This window comes from Stegostoma tigrinum, chromosome 35 (genome assembly GCF_030684315.1).
Source record: "Stegostoma tigrinum isolate sSteTig4 chromosome 35, sSteTig4.hap1, whole genome shotgun sequence".
Classification (NCBI taxonomy): Eukaryota; Metazoa; Chordata; class Chondrichthyes; order Orectolobiformes; family Stegostomatidae; genus Stegostoma; species Stegostoma tigrinum.
In genome coordinates, this window is record NC_081388.1 from 18810321 (window position 1) to 18829875 (window position 19555).

Here is a 19555-nt window from a genome sequence, read left to right on the forward strand (position 1 = left end):
AATCAGATTATGTATCAAACTACCTCCTGCTAATTTTATAGGAGCAGGAGGAGGCCATTCAGCCCCTCGAGCCTGCTCCACTATTCTTCATGAAATGGCCGATTGTCCAACTCAATAGCCTAATCCTACTTTCTCCCTGTAACCTTTGATCCCACTCACCCCATGTGCTATATCTAGTTGCCTCTTCAATGTTTTGGCATCAGCTACTTCCTGTGGTAATGAATTCCACAGGCTCACCACTCTTTGGTTGAAGAAATGTCTCTTCATCTCCGGCCTAAATGGTCTATCCCGAATCCTCGTACTGTGACCCCTGGTTCTGGACATACCCAACCTCTGGAACACCCTCTCTCCATCTACCCTGTCCAATCCTGTTACAGTTTTATAAGTCTCTATGAGATTCCCCCTCATACGTCTGAACTCTAGTGGAAAAAGATTCCAATCCAGTTAAGTTCTCCTCCTACATCAGACCCGCCATCCCTGGATATCAGATACAGACACCACTCTAACACGTGTTTTCTAATATTTTGACGTCAGCAATTTGACTTGTAAAGCAGCATTGCACTGTAAAGAGGGTGTAAAATTGCTCAATTGCCTCAGTTTAATTTTCCTGTTATTTTGTGGTTTTTTTTTCCCATCGCTTACAGGTTGAAACAAATGTTGCCAACATTCCCAAAAATCACCAGGCTTCTGCAAGTATGGTAGCAGAGCCTTATAGGACACAAGCAGGTTCAGTGAACTACTTACACATCAACATTCAACAAACAGTGCTGAATCCTGGAACAGATCTATCAGTTCAACTCAATCTCCGAAATAATGATGTTGCAACCCAGAACCAGATAAACTACTTCACTTACATGGTATGTTCTCTGTTTGCAAAGTCATATCATCTTGTTTTAACGCTTTATGAAAAGGTATTTTAAGGATTCTCAGTAAGAACAATCTATGATGGAGGGGAGAAGTTATTCTGCCCCCTCAGATCATTCTTTCCACTGGGTGTGTCCGCTTCTCATGCATGGATTTTACTAACTTTTCACCTGCCCACGGTCATTTCAGTGAAAGTGTTTTTGTTAAAATTATCCAAATGCACCAAGATAACAAAGTGTGAAGCTGGATGAACACAGCAGGCCAAGCAGCATCTCAGGAGCACAGAGGGCCCAGAATGGTTACTCTCTCTGATGAAGGGTCTAGGCCCGAAATGTCAGCGTTTGTGCTCCTGAGATGCTGCTTGGCCTGCTGTGTTCATCCAGCTCCACACTTTGTTATCTTGGATTCTCCAGCATCTGCAGTTCCCGTTATCTCTGATCCAAATGTACCAGCTTGTCTTTCCTGATTCAGGGTCAGCTGTGTTGATGCCCTCTATTTGAGTTAATCCACCAGTACACAGTCAAGATGCAATAGTCCATCCAGATCATAGGGCTCCTCCCTCATTAGGGAAAGATGACTGATGGAGGTTTAACCTGAGGGTCACCACACCTCAGGTGACAGCAGAAGTTAAGATGGAGAGTCCCTCATGGAACCTCAGCTGGTGCAGGAATTGAACCCACACTTTTGGTTTCACTCTGCATTGAAAACCGACTGCTCCAGCCAACTGAGCTAATCAATCCCTAACCGCCAGTGGTAATACCCTTGTAAATGGAGTGTGATGAATATTGCTGTCATTGTCTTCATAGTAAGGATGATCCAATCTTCAAAACAGTCTTGACTGGGAGGCTGACGTCTTTGGCTGAGTTAGACAGTGACCAGGCACTGCACATTCTGGCCAGTTTGGAATCCAAAAGTAAACATTTCAGTCTCTATTTGCCATTTTTGTACTTAAGTGCAGAGTGTACATAGAACATCAGAACAGCGCAATAGAAGGAGAAACAAGCCTCAAAGCTATTGCATCATTTAATGAGATCATGACTGATCTGTAGACTCACTCCATTCAGTCAGCTTGATCCATGACCCTTACCATGATTGTCCTCCAAAAATAAAACTGGATCTTAAATGATTAATTGAACCAGCACCTATTGCTCCTTGTGGAAGAGTATTCTACATGTCATCTTAATTATTGAGCTGCCCAACGTATAAACACTGCCACCTCACAGCACCAGGGACATGGCCTCAATTCTAGCCTCAGGTGACTGTCTGTGCGGAGTTTGCACGTTCTCCCCGTGTCTGAGTGGGTTTCCTCCGGGCTCTCCGGTTTCCTCCCACAGTCCAAAGATGTGCAGGTTAGGGTGGATTGGCCATGCTAAATTGCCTGTAGTGTTCAGGGATGTGCAGACTGGGTGGGTTAGCCATGAGAAATGTGGTGTTATGGGGATAGAATGTGGTTGTGTGTCTGCATGGGATACTCTTCAGAGAGTAGGTGCAGATTTGATGGGCTGGATGGCCTCTTTCCACGCCGTAGGGATTCTATGATTCTGTTGCATCTGGGCATCACTGATAAGACTGGCATTTTTTTGCAGATCCCTAAAAGTCTTGAACTGAGATGATTTAAGACCATGAGGAAAGAAAGTCCAATAACTCTCATCTTTGTTGTTTGTGGCATCTTCTGAGCATCTCGTGGAGAGACAGAACCTGCCTGTCATTTCAAAGGCAAAATTTGAAGATACATTACCACTCATAAACTCATCCTGATGTACAGCACAGAAGCAGATGCTTTGTCCCAACTTGTCCATGCCAACCAGATAACCTAAATTCATTTAGTCCCATTCGTCAGCATTTGGCCCATATTTCTCCCAACCCTTTCTATCCATATACCCAGCCAGATGCCTTTTAAATGTTGTAATTATAACAACCTGCACCACTTCCTCTGGCAGCCCATTCCATACACGCACCACCTTCTGCGTGAAAATGTTTCTCCTTAGGTCCCTTTGAAATCTTTCCCCTCTCACCTTAAACCTATGCCCTCTAGTTTTGGACTCTCCTACCTGGGGGGGAAACCTGTACCATTTTATAAACCTCTATAAGGTCACCCTTCAGTCTCCAACACTCCAGGGAAAATAGCCCCAGCCTATTCAGCGTATCCCTGTAGCTCAAGACCTCCAACCCTGGCCATGTCCTTGTAAATCTTTCTTGAACCTTTTTGAGTTTCACAGCATCTTTCTTATAGCAGGGTGGTCAGAATTGCATGCAGTATTCCAAAAGTGGCCCAACTGATGTCCTGTATAGCTGCAGCATGACCTCTGTACTCACATGCTTAATGTGCTGACTGGTAAAGGCGATCGTACCAAATGCCTTCTTCTCTACCCTGTCTACCTGGGACTCCACTTTCGCCTCTAAGATGTCTTTGTTTGGCAATACACCCCAGGACTTTGCCATTAAGTGTATAAGTCTTGCCCTGATTTGTCATTTCAAGATGCAGCACCTCATATTTATCTAAGTTAAATTCCATTTGTCATTGGCTCGTCAGCCCATCTGATCAAGGCCCTATTGTACTCTGAGGTAACCTTTGTCAGTGTCCGCTACACCATCAATTTTGGTGTCATCTGCAAACTTAATAACCATACCTCATATGTTCACACCTGTATCATTCACATAAATGACAAAAGGCTGTGGGCCCAGCACCGATCTTTACGGCACACTGCTGGTCTCCAGTCCGAAAAGCAACCTTCGACCACTGTCCTCCGTCTTCTATCTTTGAGTCAGTTCTGTATCCACATGGCTATTTCTCCCTGAATTCAATGTAATCTAACCTTGCCAACCATTATACCACGAGGAACCTTGTCAAACACCTTACTTAAGTCCTTATAGACCATGTTCCCCACTCTGCCCTCAACAATCCTCTTTGTCACTTCCTCAAAAGCGCAATCAAGTTTGTGAGGTATGCATTCCCACACACAAAACCATGTTGACTATCCCTAATCAGTCCTTGCCTTTCCAAATACATGTAAATCCTGTCCCTAAGAATCCCTTCCAACAACTTACCCACTACTGATGTCAGTCTCACCGGTCTACAGTTCCCTGGCTTTTCCTTACCCAATGAAACAAATATCTCAGCAAGGGGCCCAGCAATCACTTCCCTAGCCACCCACATAGGTTACACCTGATCAGGTCCTGGAGATTTATCCACCTTTATATGTTTTGAGACATCCAGCACCTCCTCCTCTGCAATATGAACGTTTATATCAAGATATCGCTATTTATTTCCCCAAATTCTCTAGCTTCCACTTCTCCATTGTAAACATTGAATACTTGTTCCGTATCCCTCTCATTTCTTGTGGTTCCACACATAGGCAGGCTTGCTGATCTTTAAGGGGTCCTATTCTCTCCCTAGTTACGCTTTAGTCCTGAATGTATGTGTAGAATCCCTTTGCCTATTTGTCAAAGCTATCTCACTCAATGTGATTTTGCTGGCTCAGGTCCACTTAGGCTTGAAAGACAGCCACATTCCAAACAAACCTCTTGCCAACAAGGTACTCAAAGCCAGAAAAGCAGTAGGATGCTGAAATCTCCCCTGCAAAGATGTCTGTATGCATGACCAGCAGGCCTAAAGCATCAGTTTTCCCACTTGAGAGTCAAGAATTGACGACAGAGGAAAGTAGCAATATTGCCTGTTGGTCAGTGTGTGTCATCATGCTGATCAGTGGTTTAGTAACAGGCATCAACACTTAAAACAACAGATTCACGATGAAACTGATAACTGTTTCATTTTCAACATCTGTAAAAGAATCGGGCTGTTATTGATTGGCCTCTTGAGCCAGCCACTCATCGGAGCAGCAGGAGTCTATTCAGTCCTCGAGCCTGTGCTGCCATTCAGTGAGATCATAGTGAGTCTGTAGCCTCACTCCATATACCCTGCCTTTGGCCCATGTCTCTCAATGTCTTTGCTCAACAAAAATCTGCCTCGCATTTAAAATCAACAACTGATTTAACAGTGATTGTCTTTTGAGGAAGAGAGTTCCAAACATTTATCACCATCTGTGCGTAGACATGCTTGCTAACATCTCTCCTGGTCATAATTCTCAGACTGTGCCCCCTCAGTTCTAGAATCCCCAACTAGTGGAAATAATTTATCTTTATCCACGTTGCCTTTTCCTGTTAATATCTTGAAGACTTCGATCAGAGCCCCCCTTTAACCTCCTAAATTCTGGAGAAAAATTATGCCCAATTTTTGTGATCTGTCCTCACAACTTAATTCTTGACGTCCTTGAGGACAGCTATTAGACACCCCTGCACTTCAGGAAAAGCGTTTTTAAAGTCAGGTCAGTCAAGGGAGTTACTTTCAAAAGAGAACTAGAACATCACCTTTTCGGCTAACTTGCAGAGTCTCAAGCATTGATTGCTTCAGAATCAACATCAGTGTTACCAGTGTAGCAGCTGCAACATTCCCCTTTAGTTGTCACTGAACCAAGAGACTGAGTCAGAAATGATTCTTCCTGATCTTTTTACTCAAAAAGTAGGGCGGCACGGTGGCTCAGTAGTCAGCACTGCAGCCTCACACAGCGCCAGCAATCCGGGTTCGATTCCAGCCTCAGGCGACTGTCTGCGTGGAGTTTGCACGTTCTCCCCGTGTCTGCATGGGTTTCCTCCGGGTGCTCCAGTTTCCTCCCACAGTCCAAAGATGTGTAGACTAGTTGGATCGGCCATGCTAAATTGCCCGTAGTGTTCAGGGGTGCGTGGGTTACAGGGGAATGGGTCTAGGTGGGACGCTTCAAGGGGCTGTGTGGACTTGTTGGGCCGAAGGGCCTGCTTCCACACTGTAGGGAATCTAATCTAATCAACTCCACTTTTAATCTTTGTGTGTGTGTGCGTCACATTTTATTATCTTTTCTTACTTTTAGTAGCTGGTAAACTCCCCCTTTCTTTAACTGGTTCATTTGACTCCTTTTACACATAAATATATTTACAAAAGTGTGCCGGGGAACCTTTTCAAATTAACCATGTTGCGACTGGGTTGAGTGAACAAGTTCATCCTTCCTCAGTTGGGAGCTCTATCACCTTGGGGGGAATGGTTCCTCTCTGAGATTCTAACTAGCTGGGGCCTTCATCTGGAGGACAATCATAACATTCTTCACAAATGCTGCCTGCCTTCCTCAGCTTCCAGCATTAGCTGTTTTTATTTCTGATACAGGCTGGGACATTGCAGCAAAGGATCTTGAGTACGGAGTTAGTTATGTCAGACAGGAGCAATTGGAATTCTGATATTTTGCAGGGAGTATTATTGACACATAAATACCTTGCTGTCATTTTTCAGCATTTTCAGCATCTTTGCTCTGTTCAAAAAAGTAGCCACGTCCCTAACTTGACCTGCTTGTCCTCAGTTCTTTGCTGCACAAGGCATTCCTACCCATTAGCCTTCCATTGACACTTGGAATTAAAGAAAAAGGGAATGTAATGTTTATAGTTGTGATTAAGATGTTTTACTGATGAGTGTACTGCTCACTTTCTCTATTACATCAGCTGTGATCATCGAAATTTATCAAAGATCCTCTCCTCCATGAATGCATTGATTAATCTTCACATTTGTTTGTTTGATTTAATTACTCAGTTATTTTCGGTTTCTTTTTATTCTTTTTGACCAGGTAATAAGTAAAGGAATGATAATGAACGTTGGACAACAATTGAGAGTGAAGGATCAAATCACAACAATATTGCAAATTCCAGTCACCCCCAACCTAATTCCGTCCTTCAGGCTGCTAGTCTATTACTATTTGACAAATGGAATGACAGTAGAAATGGTTGCAGATTCTGTATGGATTGACGTGAAAGACACATGCATGGGAAGAGTAAGTATTCCTGTTTTGTATTTGTTTGGGGTAGCAATGTGTGCAACATCCGTGCTCTACGCTCCAGTGCTGGGATGTTGGATAAAATCAGAAGAAAGGAAGTAATCAGATAAAACCGCGCTGTAGCTGCTGAAGTTCTGAACAAGAAACAGAAATGGCTGAGGAAACTCAGCAGGTCTGGCAGTATCTGTGGAGACAGCAACAGAGCTGATGCTTTGAGTCCAGCGAGTCTTCTTCACTTCAGTTCTGAAGAAAAGCCATGCTGGGCTCGGACCTATAACTCTGAATTTTCTCCACCTCCACTAGCCAGAGCTGCTGAATCAGAAACATTAGACTAGTCAGCCTGAGATAACAAGGTGTAGAGCTGCATGAACACAGCAGGCCAAGCAGCATCAGAGGAGCAGGAAGGCTGATGTTTCGGGCCTCAACCCTCCTTCAGATCCCACCCCAGTCCAACACCAGCACTTCCACATCATATCCCATTGTGTATTTTGTAAGTTTGAATGAGATACCCTCTCATTCTTTGAAATGCAAGAGAATACTGGCCCAGATTCACCATCCAAGTCTGGTGAACTTTCGTTGCTGTCCCTCCATGGCAATGATTTCTTTCCTGAGGTAAGGAGATCAAAACTGCACACTTATATGGCCGAACTAAGCTCCTATACAATTCGCTATAGTTCACTACTTCTGTACTCAAATCCTCCTGTGATAAAGGGTAACAAGTCATTAGACTTCAACAATAAATTAGAAAAAAATAGTGATAGAAGAGTTGGGAAAAATGGTCCTTCTAACCCAGACCAACACAGGCTTCACCTTGAGACCAGGAGTTCGAGCCCACGCTGAGGCAGGGAGTTCGAGCCCACGCTGAGGCCGGGAATTCGAGCCCATGCTGAAGCCGGGAGTTTAAGCCCACGCTGAGGCCGGGAGTTCGAGCCCACACCTAGGCCGGGAGTTCGAGCCCACGCCGAGGCCGAGAGTTCGAGCCCACGCCGAGGCCGGGAGTTCGAGCCCACGCCGAGGCCGGGAGTTCGAGCCCACACTGAGGCAGGGAGTTCGAGCCCACACTGAGGCTGGGAGTTTGAGCCCACGCTGAGGCAGGGAGTTCGAGCCCAACAGAGGCAGGGAGCTCGAGCCCACGCTGAGGCCGGGAGTTCGAGCGCATGCTGAGGCCGGGAGTTTGATTCCACGCAGCAGCTAGGAGTTTGCACTGGCTTTAACCCCAGTAGTTGCAGCTGCCATTCAAAGGATGGGACGTAAAAGAAACAAAAACCCAAAAAGTGAGATCAATAAAAGAAAAGAAATGGATGAAGCGAGTGAGCTCTGGTTCTGCCGCCATCATCTTGTGATCTTATTGAATGGCAGAACAGGCTATGGAATTCTAAGTCATGACGTTATTATTGTGTATTATTAAGTCATGTTGCCCTGAAAATAGTAAGTTTCATGGGATAATAAGGTAAATACTTGATGCCAAATATTTACAAGGATAGGGGTTAGACTGGGACGAATTGGATAATTCTTACAAATGAATAAAGCTGATTGACCTCCTTCTATGGTATTTCATTCTTTGCTTGTACAAGTTTAGTGTTCCAAATTTCTCATTTCATCAGTGATGAGCTGCGCCACTCAAAAGTAATCTGATATTATTGACTATTTCAGACTGACATACATTTCTTCACAGCTGATGGTATCTGCTGCAAATAAGGATGACGAAAATAGGATTTACAGACCTGGCAATAAGTTTGAACTGAAAATCACTGGTGACTCAGGGGCAACTGTTGGCTTTGCTGCTGTGGATAAAGCTGTGTTCACGCTGAATAGGAAAAATAAGCTAACACAGAGTAAGGCAAGTAATTCCTAATGTTTTACTAAGCTTTTATGTTGAGGCGGGTCTGCTAGGAGTTAATGGATGAAAACTAGTTATGTTTTTGTTTCTTGGCTACTGGGTTCAAAGACCATTGCTCTCCATTTATTTGAATGAAAATGGTTGGCAAATGGACAGGCACCCTGGGACCTTGGCAAGAGCTAAGAATTTCAGGAAGGATATGGCAAACAGAAGATAATAGGGCCCGGGGTTGGGACGGGTAAATGCAGACCGAGAGTGAGCATTCTGGTGGCACCAACCATTGGGTGAGAATGTGTGAGGGAAGAAGCCACGATTTATTGCAATTTATTTTGGTTCTCAATAGAACATGTCAATACTCTGGAGAGTATTGGAGAAGTAGAGACGGTTTCAGGAGGGAATGATATGCTCTGTTAATTCCATCGACTTTGAGAATGTGCCACAGCTTCAATGATGTACTTTGCTTAGGGCTTTTAATCGATGAAGTGACTGAGTTAGCATTAATTGTGTTGTAGTTCACTGTACATACTACTCTTCCTCATGGTTCCACGGAGGAAACCTTCAGGCTATACTCTGGAAGGCACAGGTCTGAATATTGCTTAAGGCAGACAGGGTCCCTGCCCTAACCAACTTGGCGACAGAGAATTGAATCTCAAATGCCAGCCCTCAGAACGGTCATTTCCAGCAGGGTTAGAAGGTGGGAGGGTGGAGGGGAGGCAGGCGAAGTTGGGGGCAGCTTGCAGCTTGCATGTTCATGGTTCACAGGGACACCTTAATAACCCCTTGAGGTCTTCACATTGAGCTTCCCAAAGAAAATCTCATTTTATCAGATCGCCATGAAGGTGGGTGGAGGCAGACTTTGGGGAGGGGGCAGGGGAGGGTTTGGGGGGTGTGCTCAGAAGCAATAGAGATCTTTGTTACGTGTGATGTCAATGGTAGCCCAAAGATTTATCATGGGGCAGTCTTTTGAGGACATGGTGGCATTGGCCCCCTCTGTTACCTCCTATAATCACTGTACGTTGCCTCCTGTTAGAATATTTCTGCTGTTCATTTGAGATTTCCAGTACCTGCTGTAATCTTTCCTCATTTTGGGGAAATGAAAACGTTTGGACACGAATTGGCAGGTGGTGTTTTTGCTCCATCACTGACTCTCCAAACGGAGAGAAGGTGGTGGGTCAGTAAGAATATCACTTTGTTAATCCGGTATCAGAGATAATGGGAACTGCAGATGCTGAAGAATCTGAGATAACAAAGTGTGGAGCTGGATGAACACAGCAGGCCAAGCAGCATCTTAGGGGCACAAAAGCTGACGTTTCGGGCCTAGACCCTTGGTTCACGTAGCGGCTTTGTGTGTATTTCCTGCAGATCTGGGACATCGTGGAGAAGAATGACATTGGCTGCACGCCTGGAAGTGGCAGTGATGTTCTTGGTGTTTTCACAGATGCAGGGCTAACAATTGTAACAAGCAGTAACCTCAAAACGCCAACAAGGACAGGTACTGTTTCCGGGAAGCACTCGTTGAATTAACTTCTGCAAGTCATAAAGGCGACACTGAAATTCTATTTACAACAATGACTTGTGGTGGAGGATGAATGAGATAATGTTTAGTGCTAGAACTGTGCTGAAGTCTAGTTCAGATTGACAATACACATCTACATTGCATATTGTAGCTGGCTTGTGACTTTAATCTGCAGCATTTTCTGTTGATACATTCTCCTATTAATTCCCTAGGCCATGATACATGCAGTTATGTTTGTAGGATTCAGAATGTGAATAAGTTTTAAACTACAGGATGACAACTATTATCTTAACATGTGTTTTTCTCAAACATCTATTACAGACCTGAAGTGCAAACAGCCAATGAAACGCAAACGTCGCTCAATGAAGTTAATGGATATTAAAGCTGCTAAATGTATGTGTTTGAGTTTGAAGAGAGAGTGCATTGTGATATAAGATATTTGTAAAAGGGTTGTTTTGTTTTAACATATAATGTTGCCCCAACTAAAATGTAACCCTGATGCAGGTGCGTAACTAATTGGTGTCAGACTTTCTCCCTCCGTAAAACAAAGCTGGAATAACTTACCATAGTGCAGAAGAAGGTCATTCAGCCCATCAAGTTGGGTGGCACAATGATTAGCCTCACAGCATCAGGGATCTCGCTTCCATTCCAGCCTCAGGCAAGCGGCTGTGTGGAATTTGCACGTTCTCCCCGTGTCTGCGTGGGTTTGCTCCGATTTCCTCCCACAGTCCAAAGATTTGCAGGTCAGGTGGATTGTCTGTGCCAAATTGCCCCATAGTGACCAGGCTATGTGGCAGTAAATGTGGGTTTACAGGGATAGAGTGGGATGCTGTGGAGGGTCTATGTAGAGTCGATTGGCCAAATGGCCTCTATTGGCATTGTGAGGATTCTATGAAGCCTCCCCTGACACTGTGAAGTGTAACCCACCCTAGCCCCACTGTCAGCATGGCTAATCAACCTAACCTGCACACGACAGGGCAATTTAGCATGGCCAAATCAACTAATCTTTGGATTGTGGGAGGAAACCCATGTATACACGGGGATAACATACAAACACCGCAGCAATGCCCAGGGATAGGTGGATTAGCGATGGTGAATGTGGGATTCCAAAGATCGGGTGAGGATTGGGTGGGTGCTGTTGAGAAGATTGGTACAGCCTTGGCGGCTTGGATGGCCTTTATCTGCACTGTAAGGATTCTATGAAGTACAGGTAAATTGCTGCTTCACCTGGAGGGAATATTTGGAGCCTTAGGCAGTGAGAAGGGAGGGAGTAAATGGGCAGGTGTTACATCTTAACATGGGGGCATGGGTGAGTGTTGGGGATGGAGGAGGAGTGGACCAAGGTGTCCTGGAGGGATGGGTCCCTGTGGAAGGATGACATGGGGGAGGGGAGAGGAATACATGTCTGTCGGTGGCATCCCACTGGACGTGGCGGGAATGGCAGCTTGTGATCTTTTGGATGTGGATGTTGGTGGGGTGAGGACTGGGGCAACTTGTCACTGTTATGTGGGCTGGGGGGAAGAGAAGAAGTGAGGGTAGAACAGGGGAGTTTGATTGGACACAGCTAAGGGCCCTGTCAACAGGATAGAAGGGATTCTGTGTTTGAGGTAAAAGGTGGACATTTCTGAGGCCTTCTTTCACAGGGGAAAGCAGGCTTTTCCCTCCTCGCTATCCAAAGTCCCAGGCATACCTTCCAGGGAAACAGCGTTTTAACTGCATTGTTCTCAGTCTAGTCTGCTGCACTCACTGTTCACAATGTGGCCTCCTCGATACTAAGGAGATGGAATGCAAACTGGGCGACTGTTCTGAAGAACACCAAAATGCCGTCCACAAAAATGGTCCTGAGCTTCCAGTTGCCTGTCACTTCAACGCATGACCGTGTAACCTCGTCAATATATCTGTCTCAGGTGTGCTGTTGTGTTCCAGTGCGAGCTCGAAGAACAACATCTCATGTTCTGCTTGGGCACCCTGCAGCCTCTGGGGCTCAATGTTGAGTTCATTAACTTTAGAGCCTGATTCCATTCTTTTACCCGAGCCTGACATCTCATGGGTTGCTTTTAGCACAGCCAACCCAAACTTACCCACTCTCAGTCTTATTATATCAGAAATCACACGACACTAGGTTACAGCCCAACAGGTTTGTTTGAAATCACAAGCTTTCATGGCGCTGCTTCTTCATCAGTTGCATACTTGGCTTTCAACACAGCTGAACCTCCATTTCTCCCACTCTGAGCTCTCATTATCATTTATACAGCTTCTCTTCTGTCCTGCCTTATAGTTAATAATCTCCTTGCCTGCATACCCCTTTCATATCTCTCTCTTTCTCTGGGGTCCATCTCCAGCTGCTCACTCTACAACCCCTCCCCCTACCCCAAACTTCCCCAAGGTAATCTTCACAATGAATACCATGTTTATCTATCTGCTGTTGGTTCTGATGAAGGGTCACTGGACTCAAAATGTTAACTCTGCTTTTGCCCACGGATGCTGGCAGATCTGCTGAGTTTCTCCAGCAATTTCTATGTTTATTTCTGATCTCCAGTGTCTGCAATTCTTTGTTTTAGTTTAGCATTACCTGACCAAACATGTCCTTGCCAGAAATATTTTAAGTCGGATGTTCAAAAATCTGCGAGAACCCGACAGTAATGCCTCCAGAAACCTAACTTAATTTGAAAGGAGTGATGAAAATTGACATTTAGTGATCGAAATTTAGAAAAATAAATAGCACAACAGTGATTTGATACAGAGATAGAAGGAACTGCTGATGCTGGAGAGTTTGAGGTAAGGTGTAGACCTGGATGAACACAGCAGGCCAAGCAGCATGAGAAGAGCAGGGAAGCTGACGTTTCAGATCTGGATCCTTCTTTAGCAGGATCCAGATCCGAAACATCAGCCTTCCTGCTTTTCTGATGCTGCTTGGCCTGCTGTGTTCATCCAGCTCTACACCTTGTTATATCAGTGATTTGTTATAGGCGTGCAAGGTGATGATAGGTTTGAATAAAGTAGACAAGAAACAGCTACTCCCAGTTATGAGTAGTGCCAGGACTGAAAAACAAACATTTGATGAGCAAGAGATGCAGGGGTTATGTTAGGAAGAATATTTGTGCATGGGAATGATTTAGGTTTCACTGCAGGGTGTTGAAAGATGAAGTAAATCAATGATTTTGAAAGGAAATTGGATATGGAGCTGAAGGAAATAAACCTATGAGGTTACAGGGATTGAACAAGGCTGACTGATTACTTCTCAAAGACCTGAATGGACTTGATGAGCTGAATGGTGTCCCATGTGTATAAAATCACCATTGTCCGACCGGACCAGAGAGCTCTTGAGAGAGGGAGAGGGTCTGGGGGTGGTTTAACCTGAGGGTCACCATGTGTCAGGCAAGGGGAGAGGTTGAGAAGGAGAGGCCTTCCTGGTAACACCAGCTAGTGATAGGAATTGAGCCCACTCTTGCTCGTGTCACTTTGTATCACAAGACAGCCATCCACCCAAATGAGCTAACCAATTCCTGAACAAAGTTTTGAAAAGAATAATTCTATGGTTCACTTGAATTTGCACCCGTGCTTTCAACTCCCTCAGCCCTGGGTTCAACAAATTCAACAACAGTTCAAGAAGGCAGCTCACCACCACTTTCTCACAGGCAACTAGGAACTGACAAAAAAATGCTGGTCCAGCCAGCACCACCCATGTCCTCCCTAAAGCTTTCTGCTTCCCTTTCCTGCAGTCTTTGGGGCTTTTGCTTCCTTGTTATTGTGTGGCTCAGTGTCACATTTTGTCTGATGGTCGCTCCTCTTAAATACCTCGGGATGTTTTATTACTTCAAGCACTTTGTGAAAATGCAAGTTTGTCTTCCTAAGTATACAAGAGTAACTTTTACGCAAGTACAGCATGTCATATGTTCTGAACTGCAGAAGCATCCTCAGAAATCACAGTATCAGTACAAGCGGTTGGCTACTTCAGACTCGTATGAACATGACAGCATAAGAAATCGGAGCAGGAGTTGGCCATTTGGCCCAACGATGGGGCTCTGCCATTCAATAGGATCATGGCTGATCTTTTCATGGACTCAGCTCCGCTCACCCACCCTCTCACCATAACTCTTAATTCCTTTACTGTTCATAAATCTATCTGTCTTTGCCTTAGAAAACCGAGTGTCAACAATGCACATTAATATATTTAACTATTCAATTTTCAAACAAAATTGCTTATCTGTGGTTCATGCAAAAGCTCCCCATTCTCGGACCTCTTGTGGTACAGTGGTAGTGCCCCTACCTCAGAGCCAGCAGGCATGGGTACAGTCCCATCTGCTCCAGAGATGTGTAATAGTAACTCTGTCCAGGTTAACATAAGAAAATGACATTGCTGTTATACACCTCCATTAATTAATTATCATGCCTGGTCCATTTCTTGATTGCTTCTATTTCAGTGGTCATACTTAACTCTCATGAACTTTGTTTTTCGTTTATTTTCTACATGCTTCCTTTTCTGTTTCAACCATTGTATCTTTATTCTTTAGTGCAACAATACTATTCAACAGAGAGGACATGTTGCAGAGATGGAATGAGACCAAACCCCATGTCGTTTTCCTGTAACAAGAGAGCAAAGAGAATAACACTCAAAGAAGACTGTAAAGCTGCCTTCTTAGATTGTTGCAATAGGATCCAAGAATTTAAGGATCAACAGAGAACGAATCAAATGATTTTAGCCAGAAGTAAGCATCAATTATATTGTTAAGAGGTATCCCAAAACCAATATGGGATATTTTGTTTCATTTTGAAGTAATGTGGCAGCTAAATGTTTTCTTTTTCTTTTTAAATTTGCTAAGTTTTGATCATTGTTTCACACAGTAAAAAAAAAGGTCTTTTCATGGAATGGGGAGGAGGAGATTTTTCATGGGTGCTGGAGTAAACAGTTAATATCAAGGTAGTTACTGGTATATCCCTGCTTCATTGATTGAGACAGAAGTGAAAGTGAAATGGTACAAATATTAGGGACCACTGCAATAGTGACCCCTCAGCACTACCACCCAAGAGGAACTTGGAACACTCAGTGTGCACGGAGATAGTTGAAATATAGTCTCTAATCTAAAAGCCAGGCAAAATTCTTTGAAGATACAGAATAACCAACATATATTAAAGAGGGAAGGCAGCTCCACAAAAGTTCATTGAGGACGCCTGATATTACTCGTGAGTGATGGACGTCATTTGGGAATCATGGGGCGAGTTACTCACTATGGACTTCGAAGGCTCTGTGCTGTAGTAAGCATTGTATTTTGGCAGCTTGTCTGCTAATTTCCTGCTGAGCGGTGACCTATTAGGATCACGTTAGAAAGGGATTCAATGCATCAAACAGGCTCGTCTCAGAAACTCTGGCACGAACAGCTGACTACTTGCTGCACAGCAATAAATCATATTGTGGTATCATTCTTTCGTTCAGGATGGAAAACGGAAATAGATGGCCCAAAATTGTAGATTGGACATCCCTACAATGATGCAGGTTATGACTTTGGGCAGGGCTCAACCTCCCTGACCTATATGGGAATAGCCCGGGGAGTTTATGTTTTCAATGGACAAGTTCCTTGTTCTCCAACTCTGTGCGTGTGTATGTTCCCGACTCTGAGCTGGAATTGGGAGACCTTGAGATAAATCCATGAAACTTACCCAGACAATTAGCCAGAAATGCTAGACATGTTAAAACCTGGTTAACGACCTAGTAGTGCCATAGCTGATGACCACCAACACTCTCAAGCACCCATCTACGATGTTAGCAACCCCTAGGATCATCCCTCCTGCCAAATATTCTCAATCCAACCACCCCTCATCCACATGACTGCCCAACCCTGTTCACTCACCAACATAGTCAACACCCAGACCATGCCTCCCTGACCCAACCTGATTACTCTTCGACTGCCTCTCATTCCAGCCTACGACGCATCTTGTCCTGTGACCAGCTGTCAACCATCAATGACCCACCTTGTGTCCCTCCCAAATAGAATGTACCTTTCCCAGAATCACCCTACTAGCCCTGACTCAGCCTCCCCTCACCCACCGGCTGACTGACCCACCCACCCCTACCTCATCTATCAACCCCACCTACCCCATTACTCCCTTGCTCCCCAAGACTCTCGGTTGCATTTACACCCTCAGTCATTCATTTTAAAATCATGACACTTTGCGCAACACAGCGGGTCGCTGGTCCTTTTTGATTGCTAAAGTCGATTTGCCTGGAGAAAGTGGTTGGGTGGAGAGGGAGGTAATGAGAGCGGTGGAATCTAGGGCAAATCTAGAGGAATCTAGACTGAGAATAAGTGGTATTCATTGAAGGCAGAGGCTAGAAGGGGTTTCCTCACTTGTAGGTATGTTTTTAACCCTTAGTATTATCTACCTCAGAGGGTTGTGAAAGCTCAATTATTGGGCATGCTTAAGATAGGTTTCTAGAAATTGAATGGTGTTGAGATATTCTGTGAAAATTATGTCAGCGTCGTAGATCAGCCATGATCTTGTTGAAGCAGGCCTGAAGAGTAACTGGTTTACACCAGGCCCTGTTTCCAATGGTTAAATATTCTAATAGGGTGGCACGGTGGCTCAGTGGCCAGCACTGCAGCCTCACAGCGCCAGGGACCCGGGTTCGATTCTAGCCTCAGGTAACTGTCTGTGTGGAGTTTGCACGTTCTCCCTGTGTCTATGTGGGTTTCCTCCGGGTGCTCCGGTTTCGTCCCACAGTCCAAAGATGTGCAGGCTAGGTGGATTGGCCAGGCTGAATTGCCCGTAGTGTTCAGGGGTGTGTGGGTTACAGGGGGATGGGTCTGGGTGGGATGCTCCAAGGGGTAGTGTGGACTGGTTGGGCCGAAGGGCCTGTTTCCACACTGTAGGGAATCTAGTCTAACGTAGATTGGAAGGTTGGAACCAATGCTTTTATACTTAGAGATCATGAAATTCCGCGTCTAAATCCTTAATCTACCATTTGCACTTTTGTTTAGGTGATGATGATGCCTACTACACTCCCTATGAGGATATATTATTGAGAAGTAATTTCCCAGAAAGCTGGCTCTGGATACAGAGGATTCTGCCCATAAATGACAAAACAGGGTACTAACCATTTTAAGAAGTGGTGTATTTGTGCTGTTTCTGCCTGGTTTAATGCATAAACTGTAATTCAGAGGGATTAGAGTCATAGAGTCATACAGCATGGATACAGTCACAAACAATATCCCTCTAAATCTTTCCTATTAATTTACTGTCCAAATACCTTTAAAGTGTTGTAACTGTATCTGCATCTATCTCTTCTTCTGGCCGTTCGTTCCGTTTATTCACCATCCTCTGTATGAAAAAGTTGCCCCTCAGGTGTCTTTTAAATCTTTCTCCTCTCACCTTAACAATATGCCCCCTAGTTTTAAACTCTCCTACCCTGGGGAAGAAGACCTTTGTTATTCACCTTATCTGTGCCCCTTGTGATTGTATAAACATCTACCAAAATCACCCCTCAACCTCCTATGCTCCGGGGGAGAAAATCCCAGCCTATCCAGTTAATAATTCAAACTCTCCAGTCCCTGCAACATCCTCGTGAATCTTTTCTTAACCCTCTCCAATTCAATAACATCCTTCCTATAGCGGGGCGAACAGAACTGGATACAGTACTCCAAAAGTGGCCCTACCAACATCCTGGATTCCATCAGCCTAATGATGAAATACAAGGGAAAAACCCTCAAACAGGGATTATGGGCTGGGAATTGCCCAGCAGTTCCATGTCCAAATAAACATTTTGTGATTGACTGTCATGGAAAGTATCTGGAGGATGACATCTGTAATTAAGGAAACATGCAGTAGCCAATTTGTCCACAACAAAGGGAGGCAAATGTTGTTCCTCTTTTCAAGAAAGGGAATAGGGAAATCCCTGGAAATTACAGACCAGTCAGTCTTACGTCTGTGGTCAGCAAGGTTTTGGAAAGAATTCTGAGGGATAGGATTTATGACTATTTGGAAAAGCATAGCGTGATTAAAAGGAGTCAGCATGGCTTTGTGAGGGGCAGGTCATGCCTTACAAATCTTCTTGAGTTCTTTGAGGAAGTCACAAGACAGGTTGACAAGGGTCGAGCAGTGGATGTGGTGTACATGGACTTCAGCAAGGCATTTGATAAGGTTCCCCATGGCAGGCTCATTCATTATGTCAGGAGGTATGGGATACAGGGTGATTTGGCTGTCTGGATTCAGAATTGGTTGGCTGACAGGAGGCAGAGAGTGGTTGTAGATGGTAAGTATTCTGCCTGGAGGTCAGTGCTGAGTGGAGTACCACAGGGCTCTGTTCTTGGGCCTCTGCTCTTTGTAGTTTTTATAAATGACTTGGATGTGGAGGTTGAGGGGTGGGTTAGTATGTTTGCTGATGACACAAAGGTTGGAGGTGCCGTTGATAGTATCGAGGGCTATTGCAGGCTTCAGCAAGACATTGACAGAATGCAGAGCTGGGCTGAGAAATGGCAGATGGAGTTCAACCTGGATAAATGTGAAGTGATGCATTTTGGAAGGTCGAACTTAAATGCTGAATATAGGATTAAAGGCAGGATTCTCGGCAGTGTGGAGGAACAGCAGGATCTTGGTGTTCAAGTGCATAGCTCCCTCAAAGTTGTCAGCCAGGTGGATAAGGTTGTTAAGAAAGCATATGGTGTTTTGGCTTTCATTAATAGGGGATCGAGTTTAAGAGTCGTGAGGTTATGCTGCAGCTCTACAAAACCCTGGTGAGACCACACTTGGAATATTGTGTCCAGTCCTGGTCGCCCTATTACAGGAAAGATGTGGAGGCTTTGGAGAGGGTGCAAAGGAGGTTTACCAGGATGCTGCCTGGACTGGAGGGCTTGTCTTACGAGGAGCGGTTGACTGAGCTCGGACTTTTCTCTCTGGAGAGAAGGAGGAAGAGAGGTGACCTGATCGAGGTGTACAAGGTAATGAGAGGCAAGGATAGAGTCGATAGCCAGAGACTTTTCCCCAGGGCAGGATTGACTGCCACGAGGAGTCATAGTTTTAAGGTGTTAGGAGGAAGGTATGGAGGAGACATCCGAGGGAGGTTCTTCACCCAGAGAGTTGTGAGTGCATGGAAGAGTTTGCCAGTGGTAGTCGTGGAAGCGGAGTCATTAGTGACATTTAAGTGACTGCTGGACATGAACATGAACAGCAGTGAATTGAGGGGAATGTAGGTTAGGTTATTTTATTTTTGGATTAGGATTATTCCACGGCACAACATCGTGGGCCGAAGGGCCTGTACTGTGCTGTACTTTTCTATGTTCTATGTTCTAACAAGCTCTCACAAATAATAGTACTGGTAATGCAAAATCAAAATACTGCAGATACTGGAAAACTGAAAACTAAAACACCAAATACTGGAAATCCTCAACAGATCAGGTAATAGCCATAAAGAGAGAGAGGATCAGAATTGATGTTTTAAGTCTGTGATATTACTTTAGGATTGGGAAATTTTACGATGCAAAACCATAA

General features: G+C 44.6%; 1 protein-coding gene across 1 annotated transcript in view; it reads left to right on the plus strand.

Moving 5' to 3' along the window:
- LOC125447414 (complement C3-like) overlaps positions 1-19555 on the plus strand; it is a 110265-nt gene that overhangs the window by 22689 nt on the left and 68021 nt on the right. The window contains exons 12-18 of the mRNA XM_059639862.1: positions 645-857; positions 6510-6713; positions 8392-8556; positions 9919-10048; positions 10394-10465; positions 14587-14781; positions 17050-17158. Of these exons, the coding sequence (XP_059495845.1) occupies positions 645-857; positions 6510-6713; positions 8392-8556; positions 9919-10048; positions 10394-10465; positions 14587-14781; positions 17050-17158 (1088 nt within the window). The remainder of the gene's footprint in view (positions 1-644; positions 858-6509; positions 6714-8391; positions 8557-9918; positions 10049-10393; positions 10466-14586; positions 14782-17049; positions 17159-19555) is intronic.